This window comes from Tachyglossus aculeatus, chromosome 5, assembly GCF_015852505.1.
Source record: "Tachyglossus aculeatus isolate mTacAcu1 chromosome 5, mTacAcu1.pri, whole genome shotgun sequence".
Taxonomy (NCBI): Eukaryota; Metazoa; Chordata; class Mammalia; order Monotremata; family Tachyglossidae; genus Tachyglossus; species Tachyglossus aculeatus.
Window position 1 is genome coordinate 101464600 of NC_052070.1, and position 20800 is coordinate 101485399.

The 20800-nt window shown below is 47.3% G+C and overlaps 1 protein-coding gene across 1 annotated transcript in view; it reads right to left on the reverse strand.

The window, feature by feature from the left end:
* The window catches only part of FANCI (FA complementation group I), a 62544-nt gene that overhangs the window by 16541 nt on the left and 25203 nt on the right, over positions 1–20800 (reverse strand). Inside the window, exons 12-22 of the mRNA XM_038746272.1 lie at positions 20546–20682; positions 18007–18187; positions 15632–15719; positions 13435–13565; positions 12595–12665; positions 10589–10703; positions 9142–9264; positions 7261–7329; positions 4543–4644; positions 2775–2945; positions 2571–2692 (exon numbers count right to left, since the gene is read on the reverse strand). Of these exons, the coding sequence (XP_038602200.1) occupies positions 2571–2692; positions 2775–2945; positions 4543–4644; positions 7261–7329; positions 9142–9264; positions 10589–10703; positions 12595–12665; positions 13435–13565; positions 15632–15719; positions 18007–18187; positions 20546–20682 (1310 nt within the window). The remainder of the gene's footprint in view (positions 1–2570; positions 2693–2774; positions 2946–4542; positions 4645–7260; positions 7330–9141; positions 9265–10588; positions 10704–12594; positions 12666–13434; positions 13566–15631; positions 15720–18006; positions 18188–20545; positions 20683–20800) is intronic.

The window sequence follows — 20800 nt, forward strand, 5'->3', positions numbered from 1 at the left end:
ATTATGCAAAAACTCCTCATAATCAACTCCCTGGTTCTCCACCAACTCTCCCTTAATCCCCTAGCAGTAGCAGTAGTACAAGTATGTAGCACTTATTGAGTACCCGCTTGATGCAGTGCACTGTTTTAGGTGCCTGGGGACTGCAGAATAACCAAGTGACACATTGGCAGCCCACAAGGAATTTACACTCTAATGGGGGAGATGAACATAAAAGATATACATATATAACTAGAGAGGTCCAAAATGAAAACATGGAGAGGACAGATATCACTGACAGCTATGCAGAGGATAATAAGTTCAAAGGCGCTAAGCTGGCCAAATCAAGGGATGATATGGCTCAGGAAGCTGAGGAATTAATTGGGGAAAGTTTGCTAGAGGAGGTGAAACTTTAGGGATGATAATACTACTATTACTATTCATTCATTCAATCATATTTATTGAGCACTTACTGTATGCAGAGCACTGTAATAATAATAATAATGATGGCATTTATTAAGTGCTTACTATGTGCAAAGCACTGTTCTAAGCAAGTGCTGGGGAAGTACAAGTACTAATACTAATAGTAGCAGTTGTTATGCACTTACTATGTGACAAGCACTGTTGTAAGTGCTAGGGTAGATACCACACTCACAGCTAACACATGGTGCTCACAGTCTAGGTAGGAGGGAGAATAGATATTGAACCCCCATTTTGCAGATAAAGAACTGAAGCACAAAGAACTTAAGTGATTTGCTCAAGGTCACACAGCACTCTAGGGTGGAGCCAGGGTCAGAATCCAGGTCCTCTGACTCCCAAGTCCATACTCTATCCACTTAGCCATAGTGTGAATGTGGGGAGAATGGAGTCTGCCTGAAGTGCCCGGGGGGAAAGGAGTTCCAAGCCGGGGGAACAACGTGAGTGAGGGGATGGAGCCCAGTGAAGAATAGACGGTGACTTCTAGACCGTGAGCCCGTTGTTGGGTCGGGATTGTCTCTGTTGCCGAACTGTACTTTCCAAGCGCTTAGTACAGTGCTCTGCACACAGTAAGCGCTCAATAAATACAATTGAATGAATGAATGAATGAATAGAGCACAGGTCCGGGAGTCAGAAGGACCTGGGTTCTATTCCTGGCTCCACCACTTGCCTGCTGGGTGTCACTTGGGCAAATCACTTCTTATCCCTGTGCCTCAGTGACCTCATCTGTAAAATGGGGGTGAAGACTGTCAGCCCTATGTTGGTACAAGGACTGTGATCAACCTGATTAACCTGTACTTACCTCAGCGCTTAGTATAGTCCCTGGCACCTTATAACCATTTAACAAATACCATTAAAAAAAACCCCAAACAAACAAAAAACTAACAAAAACACCCTTGTTGGCTTTGAGGAACAAAGCCAGAGAAGTGGAGATTAGTGGAAGACGAGAATGAAGAGGAAAGGGGCTCCTCAGATTTCTGCTGGAAATTCAATAAATACAATTAAGTACCAAATGTCCCATCCAAGGCCAGGGCTGGTGGACCCCACCATCAAAAGCTCTTAGATTTTGCCAATATGTCACCCCTTGTCTTTCCTCTCCTTCTAGACTATGCACCTGTGAAAGGCAGCCTTATTAAAAACCAACCCAAAAGTTATCCAACTTTTTCCCTGCTTGAAAGACAACCGTAAAACATTCTGGGTTTGTTCTCTCTGACCTCTGCAGCTCAATGGCGAGAAAAATCTAAGCTTAGAATGGGATTTAGAGTGAAAGCTCCCCGGTAAGACACCACCTCCAATTCGATGTGTGGTCCAGACCAGTGGACAGGGAATGTGTCACTCATTTGTTTTGTTCTTCCTGAACACTTAGCATGGTACGTTGCACCTAGCGGATCGTTCTACAAAAACGTTCAGGACATGTTTCCCCTATCCTTAAGAACCTCAAGCATCAAACAGAAACTCCTTACCACCGGCTTTAAAGCCCTTAATCCCCTTGCCCCCTCCTACCTCACCTCGCCACTCTCCTACTACAACCCAGCCCACAAACTTTGCTCCTCTAATGACAACCTTCTCACAATACCTCGATCTCATCTATCTCGCTGCTGACCTCTTGCCCACATCCTGCCTCTGGCCTGGAATGCCCTCCCTCTTCATATCCCACAGACAATGACTGTCCCCAACTTCAAAGCCTAATTGAAGGCACACCTCCTCCAAGAGGCCTTCCCTCACTAAACCCCCCTTTCCTCTTCCCCACTCACTTCTGCATCGCTCTGACTTGTTCCCTTTGGCCACCACCCCCCGCCCCCCACCACAGCCCCACAGCACTTATGTACGTATCTGTAATTTTATTTATTTATATTAATGTCTGTCTCACCCTCTGTGCTGTGAGCTTGTTGTGGACAGGGGATATTTTATTTTCAGATTGCACTCTCCCAAGTGCTTTGCACAGTGTTCTGCACGTAGTAAGCACTCGAATACAGTTGACGGACTGACAGTGGCCACTCAGAAAATGTGATTACTACTCCCAATACCTCGTTGACTCATTACAGTTACTAGAAAATAACCCTCGTCAGTACTACCATTCCACTGTTTGTAGGCTGGGACCACAAGGGAATTCTTACTTGAAGTTGCCAATAATGAAATTATATTCAATCAGGACCTCATACACTCCCATCACTAGGCTGGCGTAGATGGTATTCTTGATGCCAACGCCGGTGGCCTGAGAGAAGTCGGCTGATTTGTCCTGAAAGTCCAAACGCCAAAGTGAGCACATTCCACAGCACCCGTCCCTCCCGCCCCCACCCCCGTCCCGGCTCCCAGTTCACCAGCTCGAAGTCTTCCAGCTCGCTCTTGATCATGCGGCTGGTGATGGACTGCAGGATGTCATCCAGTTCTTCCTGGACCCCTCCCTCCTCATCCTCCTCATGCTGCAGTGGGTGCTGCATTCTACTCTGGTACCAGGCCAGGCATTGCTGGACACATCTCAGGAGGTGGCCCTGATAGAACAAACCCATCGATAAATACCGTGGTTATTATTATCGTTATTATTAAAGGCCCAAGGAAGCTGATGCCTGGAACTCTAACCCAGTATCTCTGCACTACCACAAAAGATGAATCCTTAAAGGCCTAATTCTGCAGAAAGAACCCAGGTAGAGTGAGGAGATCTCTATTCGCTTCTAACTGGTGCCTATAAGCACCATTCAATCGACCAATGGTATTTAATGAGCACTCACTGTTTGCTGAGACTGTACTAAGCACTTGAGAGAGTACTATACAACAGTGTGGGTAGACAGTTCTCCGCCCACAAGGAGCTTACAGTCTAGAGGGAGAGGGAGACGTTAAAATTAATTATGGACATGTCCATCAGGGCCATGGGGCTGAGGGAGGGGCAAATAAAGGGTACAGATCCAAGTGCAAAGGCGACACAAAAGGGAGATGGTGGGGTGAATAAAGGATGCAAATACCAGCACAAAGGTGAGGCAGAGAGTGCAAGGGTGGTGACTCGAGAAGTAGCTGGGCCCCCAAGGTTACCAATCCAGCTTCAGGATCAAACCCTGCTAACCAGAAGAGGGGGATGTCTGTGCGTAAGGGAAGCCGTTTCCCAGGAACAACAGCTGGGTCCAAGGCGGGGCTAGCCAAAAATCCCCGAAGAGGAAGTTCCTCGTGGGCAGGGATCGCGTCTATCAACTCTATTGGATTGTGCTCTCCTAAGCGGTCCGAGTATACAGTAAGTGCTCAATAATACCATTGAGCAGCAACAAGGAAAGAGCACAGGCCTGGGAGTTGGAGGACTGGGATTCTAATCCTGGCTCTGCCAACTGCTTGACATGTGACCTAGGGCAAGTTGCTTCAGTTTTCTCAACTGTAAAATGTGGATTCAATACCTGCTCTCCCTCCCACTTAGACTGGGAGTCCCATGCGGGAGAGGGACTGTGCCCGGCCTTATTAACTTACACCTATCTCAGTGCTTAGAACAGTGTTTGACACACAGCAAGTGCTTAAACACCACAAAAAAAAATTGATTTGCTATAGCAGCTTGGCCTAGTGGATAGAGAACGGGCCTGGTAGTAATACCGGCTCTGCCACTAGTCTGCTCTGCGATCTTGGGCAAGTCACTTCACTTCTCTGGGCCTCATCTGTCAAATGGTGATTAACATTGTGAGCTCCAAATGGGACAGGGACTGTGTCAGAAACAGCGTGGCTTAGCGGAAAGAGCATGGGCTTGGGAGTCAGAGGTCACAGGTTCTAATCCCAGCTCCGCTGCTTGTCAGCTGTGTGACTTTGGGCAAGTCACTTAACTTCTCTGTGCCTCAGTGACCTCATCTGTAAAATGGGGATTAAGACTGTGAACCCCACGTGGGACAACCTGATAACCCTGTATCCATCCCAGCGCTTAGAACAGTGCTTGGCACATAGTAAGCACTTAACTAATGCCATTATTATTATCTTGTATCCATCCCAGGGCTTAGTAAAAGTGCTTGGCTTAACAAGTACCACAATTATTATTACAGGCTCCCATCCTTCCCACTCCCTGGCAGCTGCTCCTCGGTCAGAAATACCAACCCCGGGAAGAAAATCAATCCAAGCCCTCACCAGAGGTTCCTGTAGCAGGACCTGATCTCCCTGGAGCATGATACACTCCTCCAGCTTCAGTGGGGGCAGCAGGTCAGGCTCAGGTTCATAGTACTGCTTTAACTGCCAAAATGGAGGTAAGGAAAAGAAACAGCATGTGGTGTATTAGTGCTCCTTCAAACGACGGACAGTTGACCCATGGCCACGGCACTCATGGCCACGGCACTCACGGCCACCCAACGGCCCCAGCCCCGTTGCCCACACCACCATCGTCGAGCAAACGCTGACAACCGAGCCGAGCTTTAATCCAAGACAGGCTGTTGGCAGCTGAGGAACATCTAAGGGCCTTAACGCCTCTTCCTTAGTCTCAACGACGCTTCCTGGTCATCTCCGATCTGTCTTCATGATGGTGTCTGCTAAGCACTTGCCAGGTGCCATGCACTGTTCTAAGCGCTGGGGTGGATTTTAAAGTTAATCAGGTTGGACACAGTCTCTGTCCCACGTGGGGCCCACAGTCTAAGTCAGAGGGAGGAGCCGATCTTCACTGTGAAGTCAGGGACTTGTTCGAGCCCACGCTGAGTCTGTAGAACCACAGCACCGGGATCTCTGAATTCCCAGCTGTCTCTTCCCTAGATCTTACAGCCTCATGACATATGCTTCTATGGATGCAATCAGTCAATCAAAAGTATTTACTGTCAGCATCTGCTGACAGCTAAGTTCCGTACTAACTGCTCGGGAGAGTGTAACAATAGTAAGACATGCACTCTCTGCCCTCAGGGAGCTTCCAATTTAAAGGCTATGTCCAACCCAATTTGCTTAACAAATTGCTTAACAAATACCATAATTTATTATTATTTTTACTATTTAGGTGGTTCCTGATAATAGACAAGCATTATTTAGAAATATTGAAAGCCAGAGTTAAGAATAAAAATGTAGCAGGAAATACAATAAAGCAGGATGAAATAGCTGAATAACTGAATGTACAAATAAAAATATGAATAAAAATATGCGCCTCATTCCTGACTGTGAAGAGAGGATTAATCTGGTGGCGAGAGTACAACATAACAGTCACCCTTCCTCTTCAAACTCTTTGAGCAAGTCGTCTACACTCCCTGCCTCGAATTCCTTTCCTCCAACCCTCTCCTGGACCCCCGCCAATCTGGCTTCCATCCCCTTCACTCCACTGAAACCACCCTCTCAAAGGCCACCAATGACAATCTTCCCAAATCCTACTCATCCTAATCCTCTTCGACCTCTCAGCTGCCTTTGACACTGTGGACCATCCCCTTCTCCTCAATACGTTATCCAACCCTGGCTTCACTGACTCCATCCTCTCCTGGTTCGCCTCAACTCTCTGGACGTTCATCGCCCACTGTTGTAGGGACTGTCTCTATATGTTGCCAACTTGTACTTCCCAAGCACTTAGTACAGTGCTCTGCACACAGTAAGTGCTCAATAAATACGATTGATGATGATGATCCTCAGTCTCCTTCGCAGGATTCTCCTTCCCCCTCCCATCCCCTAACTATAAAGGTCCTTCAAGGTTCACTTCTTGGTCCCCTTCTATTTTCCATCTACACTCACTCCCTCGGAGAACTCATTCACTACGATGGCTTCAACTATCATCTCTATGCGGATGACACCCAAATCTTTATCTCCTCTCCTGTTCTCTCTCCCTCCCTCCAGGCTCGTATGTCCTGCCTTCAGGACATCTCCACCAGGATGTCCTCCTGCCACCTAAAACTCAACATGTCCAAGACAGAGCTCCTTATCTTCCTTCCCAAACCCTGTCCTCTCGAGAACTTTCCCGTCACTGTGGACGGCACAACCATCCTTCTCATCTCAAAAGCCGCAACCTTGGTGTCCTCCTTGACTCTGCTCTCTCATTCACCCCACATATCCAACCTGTCACCAAATCCTGCTGGTCTCACCTTCACAACATCTCCAAGATCCGCCCTTCCCTCTCCATCCAAATTGCTACCACATTAGTACAATCACTCATTCTATCCCTACTGGATTACTGCATCAGCCTCCTTTCTGACTTCCCAACCTCCTGCCTCTCCCCACTTCAGTACTTCACTCTTCACTCAAATCTACATCTCTGCACCTGCTCTCTCCCCCTCCCTCCAGGCTCGCATCTCCTCCTGCCTTCAGGACATCTCCATCTGGATGTCTGCCCGCCACCTAAAACTCAACATGTCCAAGGCTGAACTCCTTGTCTTCCCTCCCAAACACTGCCCTCTCCCTGACTTTCCCATCACTGTTGACGGCACTACCATCCTTCCCGTCTCACAAGCCCGCAACCTTGGTGTCAACCTCAACTCCGCTCTACTGTTCACCCCTCACATCCAAGCCATCACCAAAACCTGCCGGTCTCAGCTCCGCCACATTTGTACATATTTATTACTCTATTTATTTATTTATTTATTTTGCTTGTACATATCTATTCTATTTATTTTATTTTGCTAGTATGTTTGGTTTTGCTCTCTGTCTCCCCCTTTTAGACTGTGAGCCCACTGTTGGGTAGGGACTGTCGCTATATGTTGCCAACTTGTACTTCCCAAGGCTTAGTACAGTGCTCTGCACACAGTAAGCGCTCAATAAATACGATTGATTGATTGATTCAAGACTCTGAAAAACTTCTAATTTTCACATCAGTCTCCTTCAAGTTTCATTTCATGGTCAACCTCCAGGGATTTCCTCTGTTACCTTTGTTTTCAGCCAAGGTGCACATTTTACCTGAGAGAGTAGAGTCTGCATTATGGAGTTCGCCAGTTGGGAGTTCCTTCGCAGGATGTCATAAAATCCCTGAAAAGAGGAGCAAGTAAGCTCATATAATAAAAGGGTCAAGTCATTCATTCATTCATTCAACGGTATTTATACAGCATTCACTCTGTGTACAGTACTACACTAAGCACTATGGAGAGACCGATACTACAGAGTTGGCAGCACATTCTCTGCCCACAACAAGCTTGCAGTCTAAAGGGGAGACAGACATTAATACAAATACATAAATTATGGATATTAATGGATATTAAATTACGGTAAGTGCTTTGGGGCTGAGAGAGGGGTGAATAAAGGGTGCAAATCCAAGTGCAAGTGTGTCACAGAAGGGAGTGGGAGAAGAGGAAATGGGGGCCTAGTTGCGGAAGGCCTCAGAGGACATGTCTGTTCCATTCCTTTAATACAATGGGTTGTTTACCATTAAAGTTCACTATCTCCCCATGGGTATTATCTAAATTTTCCATTCTGGGTCGCTCCTCTAGAAAAACAACACAAAGATACTGGTCTGGGCACTAGCCAGCTGCACATATCATCTCCTAATCTCCTGAGATTTATTCAGGGCCTGACCTGGCATACCATCAACCAGGGAGATGAATGGCTTATTAAGTTAAAGTTTGCCGTTTCTCCTCTGGGGTTTTCGGGGAGGGAGAAGGAATCCCTGCTTCAGTTGGCAAAGGATTCTGGGGGCTCAGGTTGCCCTTAGTTGTCCCAACCGCCCCCCGGGTCACAAAGACCTTCAGGGGCAGGGGCAGTAAGATGATTCTGAGTCTTCCCTAGTTTTTTAGACTGCTGGTTCTTAGGGTGGGAGACTGGTGTGGCCTATACCATTTAAGGACTTCTCTAAGGCTCCAGACAAATCAATCTATCAATCAATGGTATTCACTGAGTGCTTACTGTATGCATTGAACTGTACTAAATGATAGGGAGAGTACATTATAACAGAGTTTGTAGACATGTTCCCTGCCCACAGTCTACAGCGGGAGACAGGCATTAATATGAATAAACAAATGATGGACATGTGCAAAAGAGCTGTGGGGCTGAGGGAGGGATGAATAAGGGTGCAAGTCAGAGTGCAATGACTATGACCCTGTTGTTGCGTAGGGATTTTCTCTATCTGTTGCCGAATTGTACTTTCCAAGCGCTTAGTACAGTGCTCTGCACACAGTAAGCGCTCAATAAAAATGATCGAATGAAAAAATTAATGAATGAATGAGAAGCAGTGTGGCTCAGTGGAAAGAGCACGGGCTTGGGAGTCAGAGGGCATGGGTTCTAATCCCGGCTCCACCACTTGTCAGTTGTCTGATTTTGGGCAAGCTACTTAATTTCTCTGTGCCTCAGTTACCTCATCTATAAAATGGGGATGAAGATTGTGAGCCTCCCGTGGGACAACCTGATTACCGTGTATCCCCCCCAGAGCTTAGAACAGTGCTTGGCACATAGTAAGCACTTAACCAATACCATCATCATTCTTATTATTGTTATTGAACGGAAACCCAGGAGTTGGTGCTAATGGGTGCAGACACTCCCGGGAAAGCATGAGGAAAGGTGGAGTCTGGTGCATCCATCATTTCCCGAGGCAGCAGGGAAGCAAACGGCTTCCTGCTTGCTGGGAAATGGCTGCATCTCGCGCCCTTCTCGGCACAGACTCCAGATCCTCCTACACTAGCAAGCTGGAAGGCAGAGGGAGCACCCGTCACTAATCAATCATCAGCATTCATTGAGGGCTTACTGTGCGCACGGCACCATACTAAGTGCTTTGGGAGAGCACGATAAGAAACAGAGTAGATAGACGCATTCCCCGGCCACAAGGAGCCTACAGTCACTATGGCTTCTCACCTCATAGAGCATGGTACGGATGTCGGCCTTTTGATTCAGGCACCTCTTCAGGCAATCTAGGATCTCTTGGCAAAAAGCTTGGTTGGCCATAGAGTTGTAATGGCTGTGCACATCCACGTGGACCTAAAAAAGGGGACAGGATTGGTTTCTGCCTCTCTTTCTCCCTCTTCTCGGTCCAATCAGTCAAGCCCAGGGGAGCGGAAGGAATTCAGATCCTACTATCCTCAACCACCGCCTACTGGAAAAGGTGCTATCGTAGTACAATTGGCCATGTGGGATTAGTCTGAGGGAATGAGATGTCTGATCAAAACCGCGCTCCAGGTGGACGCCAGATGCTTTGGGCTAATGGTTCCGATACATTCACAGTTCCCTATCGAGTCGCTACTGAGAAAAATCAGTGGTGTTAGATAGGAAATGCCAACCAAAGAAATGGCACACTCAGGGGACCACTGTGATACAATTCCTCCGAGCACCCCGAGGTCCCGTTCAGAGAGACAGGGCTGGGCTGGATGGACACTGGGCTGACATGATGATGGAGTGTTCGACCTCCAATTATTTCAGCAGTGAATTTCACCGTGGTTTTCAACATTAAGTCAGTAGGTGAGGTGTGGAGGGAGATGCATAAACACAAGTTGGCAGTAAAGGATGAAATACTATCTTAGTGGCCTGACAGAGTCAATGCATCTGCCTAGATACCTTCCTTGGATCAAGGAAAGGAGTTGGTTTTACCAATCCCCACCTCCCTGCATGTGAGGAACTTGAACCTCGGAAACTCAGAGACAAAGCACTTTTCTCATTTCACCCAATCAATCAATCGTACTTATTGAGCGCTTAATGTCTGCAGAGCACTGTACTAAGAGCTTGGGGGAGTACAATATAACAGAATTGTTAGGCACATTCTCTGCCCACAACGAGCTTACAGTCTAGAGGGGGAGACAGACATTAATATAAACGAATTATAGATATGGACATAGGTGTTGTGGGGCTGAGAAAGGGTTGAATAAAAAGTGCAAATCCAAGTGCAAGGATGCATGGAAGAGAATGGGAGAACAACTGAGAGTCTCGTTGGGGAAGCCTCTTGGTGGAGATGTCCCTTCAATGAGCAAGATAATGGCAAAGTTGGAAACAGTACCCAAAGTTCCTGGTTCTCACTCCTGGGCTGTCATCACAATACAACTATGCAGCCTTTTCCAATGTCCGGAAGTCAGATCCAAACATTTGTGCCAAAACTCGGCCAATGGCCAGCTAGATGATCTAGGGCAAATCAGTCAGCCTTACTGTGCCCCAGTTTCCTCATCTGCAAAACCAGGGTAAGAATACCCATCTCTTCCTATTTCCCAGTGATGTTGTGAGGATGAAATAACTGAGGTCCAAGAGGGTATTGGGAGGTAGAGCAGGCTGGCACCAGGCTGGCGGCATTTCAGGGGCCACGCAGGGCTAGTCTTACCTGAGATATACCGATCGCCTGGCTGCACTGAGATGATGACAAACTGCCCAGAATTTTAAAATTCTTCAACAGGAGCAAAAACCCAGCCACTGCAGACTTCCGGCTATCAAGCTGGCTGATTTGGGTAGAAGGAGAGAGAGAAGATTAATTTATAATAACAACTCCACCGCAAAAGGCTCCTTCTTAGCCTAGGAGTCCCATGTGGGACCTGATTAACTGGTATCCATCTACCCCAGCACTTAGTACAGTCCTCGGCACATAATAAGCGCTTAATACAATTATTATTATTATTATTGTTATTATTTGTAAAAACAAATCGAGGCAATTTTGGGAAACCAGGGCAACTAGCCTAGTGAAATTAAATGATACCAGTTGTACTGCCTTCGGTTTCCCCTAAGACTACACAGACAGAAACAGTGGAGTGTTGGGGTACTTGATTTCTGCAGCGGTTGAAGCCTAATCCCTACTTCTCTTTAAAGGAAAATGCATTTTCCATGATTGTCATGCCACTCATCTTTTTTTTTTGTTAAGCGCTTACTTTGTGTCAAGCACTGTCCTAAGTGTCGGGGAGATATGAGTTTATCGTTGGATGCCGCTCCTGTCCCACATGGAGCTTACAGTCTAAATTGGAGAGAAGAGGATTTAATCCCCATTTTACATTTGAGGTAACTGAGGCCCAGAGATTTAAGTGACTTGACCAAGGTCACTCAGAAAATAACTGGCAGAATCAGGATTAGAACCCAGGTCCTCTGACTCCCAGGCCCGGGATCTCTCCACTAGGCCACACTGCTTCTCAGGCATCGATAAAAATAACAGTGAGGGTATCCTGGCTGCCCTAAAACAGCTAGGAGCTGTAAGATTTTTCAAGGAATAGCAAAGCAAGGGAATTTCTAATAATTAGACTCAGGCTATTATTATTATTATTGTTGTATTTGTCAAGTGCTTACTATGTGCCAGACACTGTTCTAAGCACTAGGGTAGATACAAGCTAATCAGTTTGAACACGGTCCATATCTCTCATGGGGCTCACAGTCTTAATCCCCATTTTACAGATGAGGTAACTGAGGCACAGAGAATTGAAGTGACTTGCCCAAGGTCACACGGCAAATGATAGAGCCAGGACTAGAACCCAGGACCTTCTGACTCCCAGGCCCATGCTCTATCCACTAGGCCAAGCTGTGGGTGAGAGCCATGAGTCAATCTTGTGAAACTCACTTTTCAAAATAATACTAATAATGATGGCATTTGTTAAGCGCTTACTGTGTGCCAAGCACTGTTCTAAGTGCTGAGTAATTAGGTTGTCCCATGTGGGGCTCACAGTCTTAATCCCCATTTTACAGATGAGGTAACTGAGGCACAGAGAAGTTAAATCACACAGCAGACAAGTGGCAGAGCCGGGATTAGAACCCACACCCTCTGACTCCCAAGCCTGTGCTTTTGCCACTAGGCCATGCTGCTTCTCTACTAGGCCATGTTTTATCCTGTCAATGGAACAGTTCAGGAATCTCTCGACCCTGCTTTATTCCTTTCAGAACATGTCTTGGAAGCAGGGAAGGAGGAGGAATTATCATCCTTGTTTTCTATAGGGAGAACCTAGGCCACAGAGAGGTTGAGTGCCCAGCCCAAGGCCACCCTGCAAGCCAGTGGCTGGACCCCGAGGAAAACCTCAGACCTGGCTCCTCGACTGATGGTCCGTCCACTGAACCACACTACTGATGTTGGTACGGTTAAGAACATTCAGTTTTCAGTTCAATATGGTTCTCATTCATTTCCTCATCAGTTTTCCTGAATTGGGCCAGCTGGTTTGCTTTCAAAGACTGACTTAAGGATTCTGGCTCGGCAGCTACTCAGTCTGGAGAAAGAGAGCCATGAAACGGCTTATCTGCAGGACAGTCGACTTTGCCACTATCTGGGCATAGGCTCGACTAAGCACGAGATCCATTTCACCCCCAGAGGCCCAAACGTGGAAGCCTTTCCTCTGGCAGAACACAAAATGGGTTACTCACCTGGAAAACATGGCTTTGCGGAGGGAAAGTATCAAGAAGTCCCTCATTGATATGCTGACTTTGAGCAGGGGCTGAAAGAGAAGACAGAATGGACTTAGACAAAAGGAGACTTGCCTGGCCTGCTTCAGTCTTCCCCCCGGGACGGCTTGGAATTCCAATCCCAGCTTGTAAACGAGTCTTTCCATCATTATTTCAGAAGCAGAAAGTGGATGTGGCTTCCTGTTTCAGCCAGCTCAAAGACGGAGTCAGCAGGAGCCTCTGAATGCCAGGCTAAACGGGACTGGCCAGAAGAAATTAGCTGTAAAAGCTGAAGCGCCCTGTGGACAAGGAACGTGTCTACCAACTCTGCTCTATTGTGATCTCCCGAGCGCTTAGTCCAGTGTTCTGCACACAGTAAGCGCTCAATAAATACCACTGATGGATTGACTCCATTATTTTCTGTTAATAATTCATCCTTCAGTAACCTCTATTTATATTACTGTCTGTCTTCCCCTCTAGACTGGAAGCTCGTTGTGGGCAGGGAGCATATCTTTCCCTTCTGTTAAATTGTCCTCTCCCAAGCACTTAGTGCAGTGTTGTCCACATAGTAAGCACTCAGTAAATACCACTAATTAATTAATCTAATCAGTCTCAAATGCTTCGTTAATGAAAACAAGGACGGAGAGAGATGGAGTCAGAGGTATGAAGAAAGACCAAACCAGTGAAATGGAGGTGGTCTGTCTGGCCCTTCGGCCCTCCTAAGGAAAGAAGCTTGGATCTTAGTAGCACCCGGAAGAGATGACAGGATTGTGATGGGAAGCCCCACCCACCCCAGGGGCACCCCCATGGTCAAAGCCTCACCTGTACCGCCTTGAGCAGCCCTTGAACGATGTGGAGGGGCAGGAAGGGCAAGAAGTCAAAGGCTTCCGTGACTTTGGAGGAAGAGCTCTGGAGGACCATGGGTGCATAGGTGACGATGCTGGACAGCAAGTCTGAAAGGCACAATTCTCGGTCAACTGGCTGGGGACACTGACAGGGAAGGTCATTTCAAATCCCACGGGACATGACGGAAGACAAAAGGATTTCAGTGCCTCTTCCTGCTGACGCCTTCAAGCTGGGGTGACACCATTAAGTCGAGTCTGATCTCTCCCCAACTTGAGAATACAAAGGGCAGAATGTGCAAATGTGGAGATGACCCTAACTCCCTGAACTGCTAAGACAGACCAAACCCACTCTCGATTATGCTTTCACCCCACTTGGAGAACTATTTAGCTGTAATGTATTATAACGTCTCTCTCCCACCATAGACCGTAAACCCCTTGTGAGCAGGGATGACGTCTATCAACTCTATTCTACTGTACTTTTCCAAACACCTAGTACAGTGCTCTGCACACAGTAAGCACTCAATAAATACCGTGGACAGATTGGCTGGCTATGGATCTTAGTTTATGGGATCTGGTACTGTTATCAATCAATTAATGGTTATTTTACTGATTGCTTACTGTGTGCAGCACACTGTACTGAGCATTTGGGAGAGTACAATACAGAGTTGGTAGACACATTCCCTCCCCAACATGAGTTTACAGTTTTATTGCACTCTTCCAAGCACTTACTAGAGGAGAGACAGACATTAATATAAACTACAGATATATATACGTAAGCTCTGGCTCTGCTGAACTTGTACTTCCCAAGCACTTAGTACAGTACTCTGCACACAGTAAGCGCTCAATAAATACGACTGATTGATTGCTGAAGGGATCGACTAACCAGACCCTCCAGAGTTTCTGACAAATTTGGTCATAACTCCAATAATTTGAGGATGACATGATGGACAAACCCTGTATTAAGGAAAACTTTCTGGTTGCAGCATGCGTGCTCTGATCAAAGCCAGTGTTTCATCTGACATCACACTGCATTCTTCCAGCATCGCTGGGATGCCGTTAGATCATTTTCTATCAGTGTTTCTGTCCAAAATGCACATTGAAAACACACGCGGTGGGAGAAATCCCCAGCCCCAGCCCCACTGCAGAGAAGCAGTGTGGCTCAGTGGAAAGAGCACAGGCTTTGGAGTCAGAGGTCATGGGTTCAAGTCCCGGCTCCGCCAATTGTCAGCTGTGTGACTTTCGGTAAGTCACTTAACTTCTCTGTGCCTCAGTTACCTCATCTGTAAAATGGGGATTAAAACTGTGAGCCCCCCATGGGACAACCTGATCACCTTGTAACCTCTCCAGCACTTAGAACAGTGCTTTGCACATAGTAAGCGCTTAATAAATGCCATTATTATTATTATTTACCTGCATAGCCTTACACTTGGTAGCTTCCCCTACCTGTATCTGTAAATTACTTAATAATAATAATAATAATGGTATTTGTTAAGCGCTTAATATGTGCAAGCACTGCTCTAAGCACTGGGTAGACACAAGGTAATCAGGTTGTCCAACCTGGGGCTCACAGTCTTAATCCCCATTTTACAGATGAGGCAACTGAGGCACAGAGAAGTTATGTGGCTTGACCAAGGTCACACAGCAGACAAGTGGCAGAGACAGATTAGAACCCACATTCTCTAACTCCCAAGCCCGTGCTCTTTCTGCTAAGTCACACAGCTTCTCTTTAGACAGTGAGCCTGTTGTGGGCAGGGATTGTCTCTCTTTATTGCTGTATTGTACTTTCCAAGCGCTTAGTACAGTCTCTGCACACAGTAAGGGCTCAATACGACTGAATGAATTGAACAAATGAATGAATTCTCAACTTAGATTCACGTCTGTCTGCCCCTCCAGACTGTAAGCTCCTTGTGGGCAGGGAATGTGTCTACCAACTTAGTTGAATGTACTCTCCCAAGCGCTTACTACAGTGCTCTGCACACAGTAAGCATTCAATAAATACCACTGATTAATATGTCTGTCTCCTGCTCCGCCACTTAGTAAGCTCTTTAAGGGCAGGGCTCATATCTACTGACTCTATTGTATTCTCCCAAGCCCTTAGTATAGTGCTCTGCACACAGTGAGCACCCAATGAGGAAGTCTTCAAGAGTTCCCTTCATCCTCCTCTAGCCAATTACCTAAGAAATGGACGACGGGAGATGAGGATTTGATGATGATCCTGTTCAAGACCTGCTCCAGAATCTCTCTTCTGCTCAGATCATGGACCTGTCAGGGGAAGAAGAACAAATACTCCCTGAGTCCCGGAAACTCTTCGGGGTAGTCACCTGGCCCTGCCCAGCCAGATGTCAGTTGAGCACCCCTGGGCCACTTGTAGCCAACTGGCTCCCTCTGCCTCTGGGAGTGCTTGACGGATTGAAGATGGTTTGTCTGGGGATAAGGGTTTTGGCTCTAGCAACAAATGAGGCCTCGGTATGGATCATCTAAAAAGGCAGGCCTACTCTGCTGAGTCTCGTCTTCTGCTTCAGTGATTCACCAGACGGGGGCTCCTTTACCTAAGTAGAAAAATCCATCTACCAGAGAGTGGGGCTGGACACAATGCTCTTCTCCAAACGGGCTTAGGTGAGAGCCACAGGTTGTCACTGTGTCCATCGCTCCCACCTAGACCCATGGCCTAGTGGACAGAGCACAGGCCTGGGAGTCAGAGGACCTGGGCTCTAATCCTGGCTCCACCACTTGTCTGCTGCGTGACCTTGGGCAAGTCACTTCACTTCTCTGTGCCTCAGTTACTTCATCTGTGAAACGGGGATTAAAACTGTGAGCCCCAGGTGGGGCAGGAACTGTGTCCAACTTGATTAGCTTGTATCTACCTCAGTGCTTAGTACAGTGCTTGATACATAGTAAGTGCTTAACAAATACCATCATTATCATCATCATCTTCTTTCTGTTGGGCCGTACAGCCTTAGCAACTTAGTTTCAAAACCCACCACATTTTTATGAAACAGCAAAGCTCCTTGTTGGCAAGGAATGTGTCTGTTCTACTGTTATATTGTACTCTCCCAAGCACTTAGTACAGTGCTCTGCACACAATAAATGCTCAAGAAATACGATCGAATGATTGAGCAATGGATGTCAGAACACCAGAGGCATGCTCTAGTTACGCCGTCAACATTTTTAATTAGAATTTTCATTCACAAGCAATTGGATTCCCTTTAGGCCCAGCCCGATTTCTTTCATGTTTAGATATACTAGGGTGGATTAAGGAGAGGCTTGCAGATATCATGATAAAGCTTCCCTCACTCTGAGCTGCAGTTTGAATTATAAAGGGAGTGGGTGGGTTCAGCAGGAATCTTGAAAACAGTTGGTTAACATGGGTAATTATAATAATAATTGTGCTCTTTGTTCATTCATTCAGTTGTATTTACTGAGTGCTTACTGTGTGCAGGCACTGTACTAAGTGCTTGGAAAAGTACAATACAGTAATAGACACAATCCCTGCCCACAGTGCCCGCACTGTTCTAAGCACTGGGGTAGATACAAGATAATCTGTTTGGACGCAATCCTTGTCCCACACAGAGCTCACAGTCTTAATCTCCACTTTACAGATGAGGTAACTGAGACAAAGAGAAGTTAAGTGACCATCCTGAGGTCACACAGCAGACAGCAGAGCCAGGATTAGAACTCAGGTCCCTCTGACTCCTAAACCCATGCTCTATCCACTAGGCCAAGACCACGTCAGTGGATACTGGGGAGGCCAGCGTAACAAGTACCTGCTAGTCTAAGATCACCAGAGGCAACCCCCAGCTGTAGGAATTGTGTTTGCTGATTGCATTTACAGAAGCAGAGAGGGGCAGTCCACATTTCTGAATATCCCTTCTGCCTGATAATTCCCTGAATAATTTGTCTACTGTAAAAATTCAAAAGCAGCAGCGTGGCCTAGTGGAAAGAGCATGGGTCTGGGAGTCAGAAGACCAGGGTTCTAATCCTGGCTCCACCACTTGTCTGGTGGGTGACCTTGGACAAGTCACTTCACTTCTCTGTGCCTCAGTTCCCTCATCTGTAAAATGGGGAGTGAGACTGTGAGCCCCATATGGGACAAGGGACTGTGTCCAACCTGATTATCTTCTATCTACTCTACTGCTTAGTACAGTGCCTGGCACATAGTAAGCATTTAACAAATACCAGAAGATAAAAACAAAAAAAAACCCCAGGACACAAATGATTCTTCTGGGGGAAGAGGGAAAAACTCTGGGAAATGAGATTTCCAGATGATGGAAGAGATGGGGGAGGAAGGAAACTTAACAAAAAAGCTAAAGTTCAAACATACTCTCTAAACTCTTTCTTCCCCCTACACTGTCCTGTCATGGGGACCTGTAAGATGGTTTTGAGTGCTTCCCCACTTTGGCTAAACCTCCAGATGGCCCACTGCACCCCAGACGGTCATTTGCCAGGCTGTTGGTGTGTCCCGCTAAGAACCCTGAAAACGTCCTATTGGCACTGAGTCCCAGTGGGACGACCAGCATGCTTTGCTCACCCGGCTGAGACTCTCTCTCACCTTAAAGGTTTCCAGGAGGATACTGGCCCCCAGGCTGCAAGCCTGCTGGGCTGGGGTCTGGGGAAGCTCCAAACTCGGCTCGGTTGCTTTTCCTCCCCACAGCTTCTTTGGTCCGAACAACTCCATGAGGATGACACCGAATTTCACCAGCCCCTGGGTCACGTGATCCCAGCTGTGAACACTGTGGGGAAACAGAATGGTTAAAGAGGAAATAATCATAATAATAACGATGGTATTTGTTATGCGCTTGTTATGTGCCAAGCACTATTCTAAGCACTGGGGGAGATATAAGGTAATCAGGTGGTCCTATGTGGGGCTCACAATCTTAATCCCCATTTTCCAGATGAGGTAACTGATGCCCAGAGGAGTTAAGTGACTTGCCCAAAGTCACAAAGCTAAGTGGCGGAGCTGAGATTAGAACCCACCACCTCTGTCTCCCAAGCCTGTGCTCTTTCCACTGAGCCATGCCGCTTCTCTATGGAAATGGAGTAGAGGGGCAGGAGGCCCACATTCCCAAGCACAAGAGATGAAGAGATGGACCCCATCCAATTGCCCCTGAAACTCCTCAGACCCAAAGAAAATCCCTGTGGTATCCATTGCCTCCCAGGGATTTTTTCTCTTTCCACTTCTGCCCAGTTGGAGTTCTGAGAAATTGGACTCATGGGGGCAAATAACTGAAGAAATGGGGCTTGATCTGCTCTGGAAGGAACCACAGCCGATTCACTAATCAGAGAGAAGATTCATGTGACCATCCTGGGGAGCCCTCTGCCAACGACCTCTCATAACACCGAAGGGCGGAACTTGACCCCCAGATTCCAATTAAAAGGCCATGATGCTTCCTAGTCCTACGATCCTCCTTCTCTGAGGTTTATAAGTGATTGGGTTTAAATTCCGAATCGTGGATACGGAGCGGCAGGCCTGGGGGCTTTTCCTTGTAGTCTGAGACTTGGTAGGAGGTCCTGCTGGCTTGATGCCACTTAAAAAATGAAAATAACTGTGGTGTTTGTTAAGTGCTTATTATGTGCCAAGCACTACATTAAGCGCTGAGGTAGATACAAGATAATCAGATCCCATGAAGGGCTCACAGATCAAGAACTCAAATCAAGGGTATTAATTAAGCATTTACTATGTTCAGCGCATTATAATAATAATAATGATGACATTTATTAAGCGCTTACTATGTGCAAAGCACTGTTCTAAGCGCTGGAGAGAGTACAGCACAACAGAGTTGGTGAACACATTCCCTGTCCAGAGGGAGAACATGTATTGACTCCTCATTTTACAGGAGAGGGAAATGAGGCCCAGAAAAGTGAAGTGACTTGCTCAAGGTCACTCAGCAGACAAGTGGTGGGGGCCAGAATTAGAACCCAGGTCCTCTGACTCCCAGGCCCATGCTATTTCCACTAGGTCATGCTGCTTTCACTTAAAATGTTAGATCAAAAGCAACGTCTCCCAGTGAGTGTGCGCAGGGAACTTGTCTACCAACTCTGTTGTATTATTTTCCTCTCCCAAGCGCTTGCTACAGTGCTCTGCACACTGTAAGCGCTCAATAAATACCATCAATGATGACGATGAGTTGGATCCAGGTTCCCATCACCACAGCCTTCAAGCTGTCCTGCAAGGCCGAGGTGGACACAGCATGGGCCTGGGAGTCAAAAGGACCTAGGTTCTGCTGTGTGACCTTGGGTGAGTCACTTCGCTTCTCTGTCCCTCAGTTACCTCATTTGTAAAATGGGGATTAAGACTGCGAGCCCCAAGTGGGACAGGGACTGTGTCCAACCTGAATAGCTTGTATCTACCCCAGTGCTTAGTAATGGTGCCTGGCACATAGCACTTAACAACAACAAAAAAAATAGAAGTTGTGTGTATCTGGGTCACTGGTCCAGAGGCAATGATTGCGTGGGTGGGCTGAGGGAGGAGTAAGTGGCAAGGACAGAGAGGAAAGGAAACAGAGGCCAAGTTGGCAGGAGGGCCAGAGCCCGACAGTCTGAAGAGTATCGGCGGAAAGTCAGCTGTGGAGGAGGCAGGAGCAGAGAGGTAGCGACAAGGAGAGGGCCGCTGAACCAATGCAGGGCCAAGGGCCCCCAGGTGCCAGCTAGTTGTCGGCATTAATACTAAATTATAATAGAGACGTGAGGTGGTGGCAAGTTAATGTCTGAACACAGTCCCTCTAGACTGTAAGCTCGCTGTGGGCAGAGAAGGTGTCTATCGACTCTGCACTATTGGACTCTTCTAACCGCTTAGCACAGTGCTCTGCTTGATTGATTGATCGACACAGAATATAGGCTTCCTTGTGGGGCAGGTCCTCGGCGCCAGATAATCCCGACTTCTAGGTGGGAGGGGACGCTGGGGGTTGCCGTCTCCCGAGGGGCTGCTCTCCCAGAGTCCAGGGGGCAAACAGAGCAATGTCCACTGGAGGGCGGCCCATTCCCACCTCCGCTGGCCACGGCTTCATGGGTGGCCCTTGACCGTCCTTTAGTGGCCACCCCTGAACTGGAACGTGGACTGGGCTCACCGGAGGTACTGCCCACCGACTCACCTGTTCTTCACCACTTCGAGGATCGTCGCTGAGACACTAGATGTCTGAGGGACTAAGTCTCGCAGGAACTTTGAGCCCTGGTGGAACTGGTAGTGTCTGAGGCTTTTCACCACCGATGTCTTCAAGAAGTCAAACGCCTGATACAGTCGGAAGGAAGGAGGGAGCAAACCAAAATTGTTGACGCAAGCATCCTCCCCCAGCTCCCCTCCATCCACCAATCCATCCCTCCCTAATCATGCTCGCTTCACTCTCGGA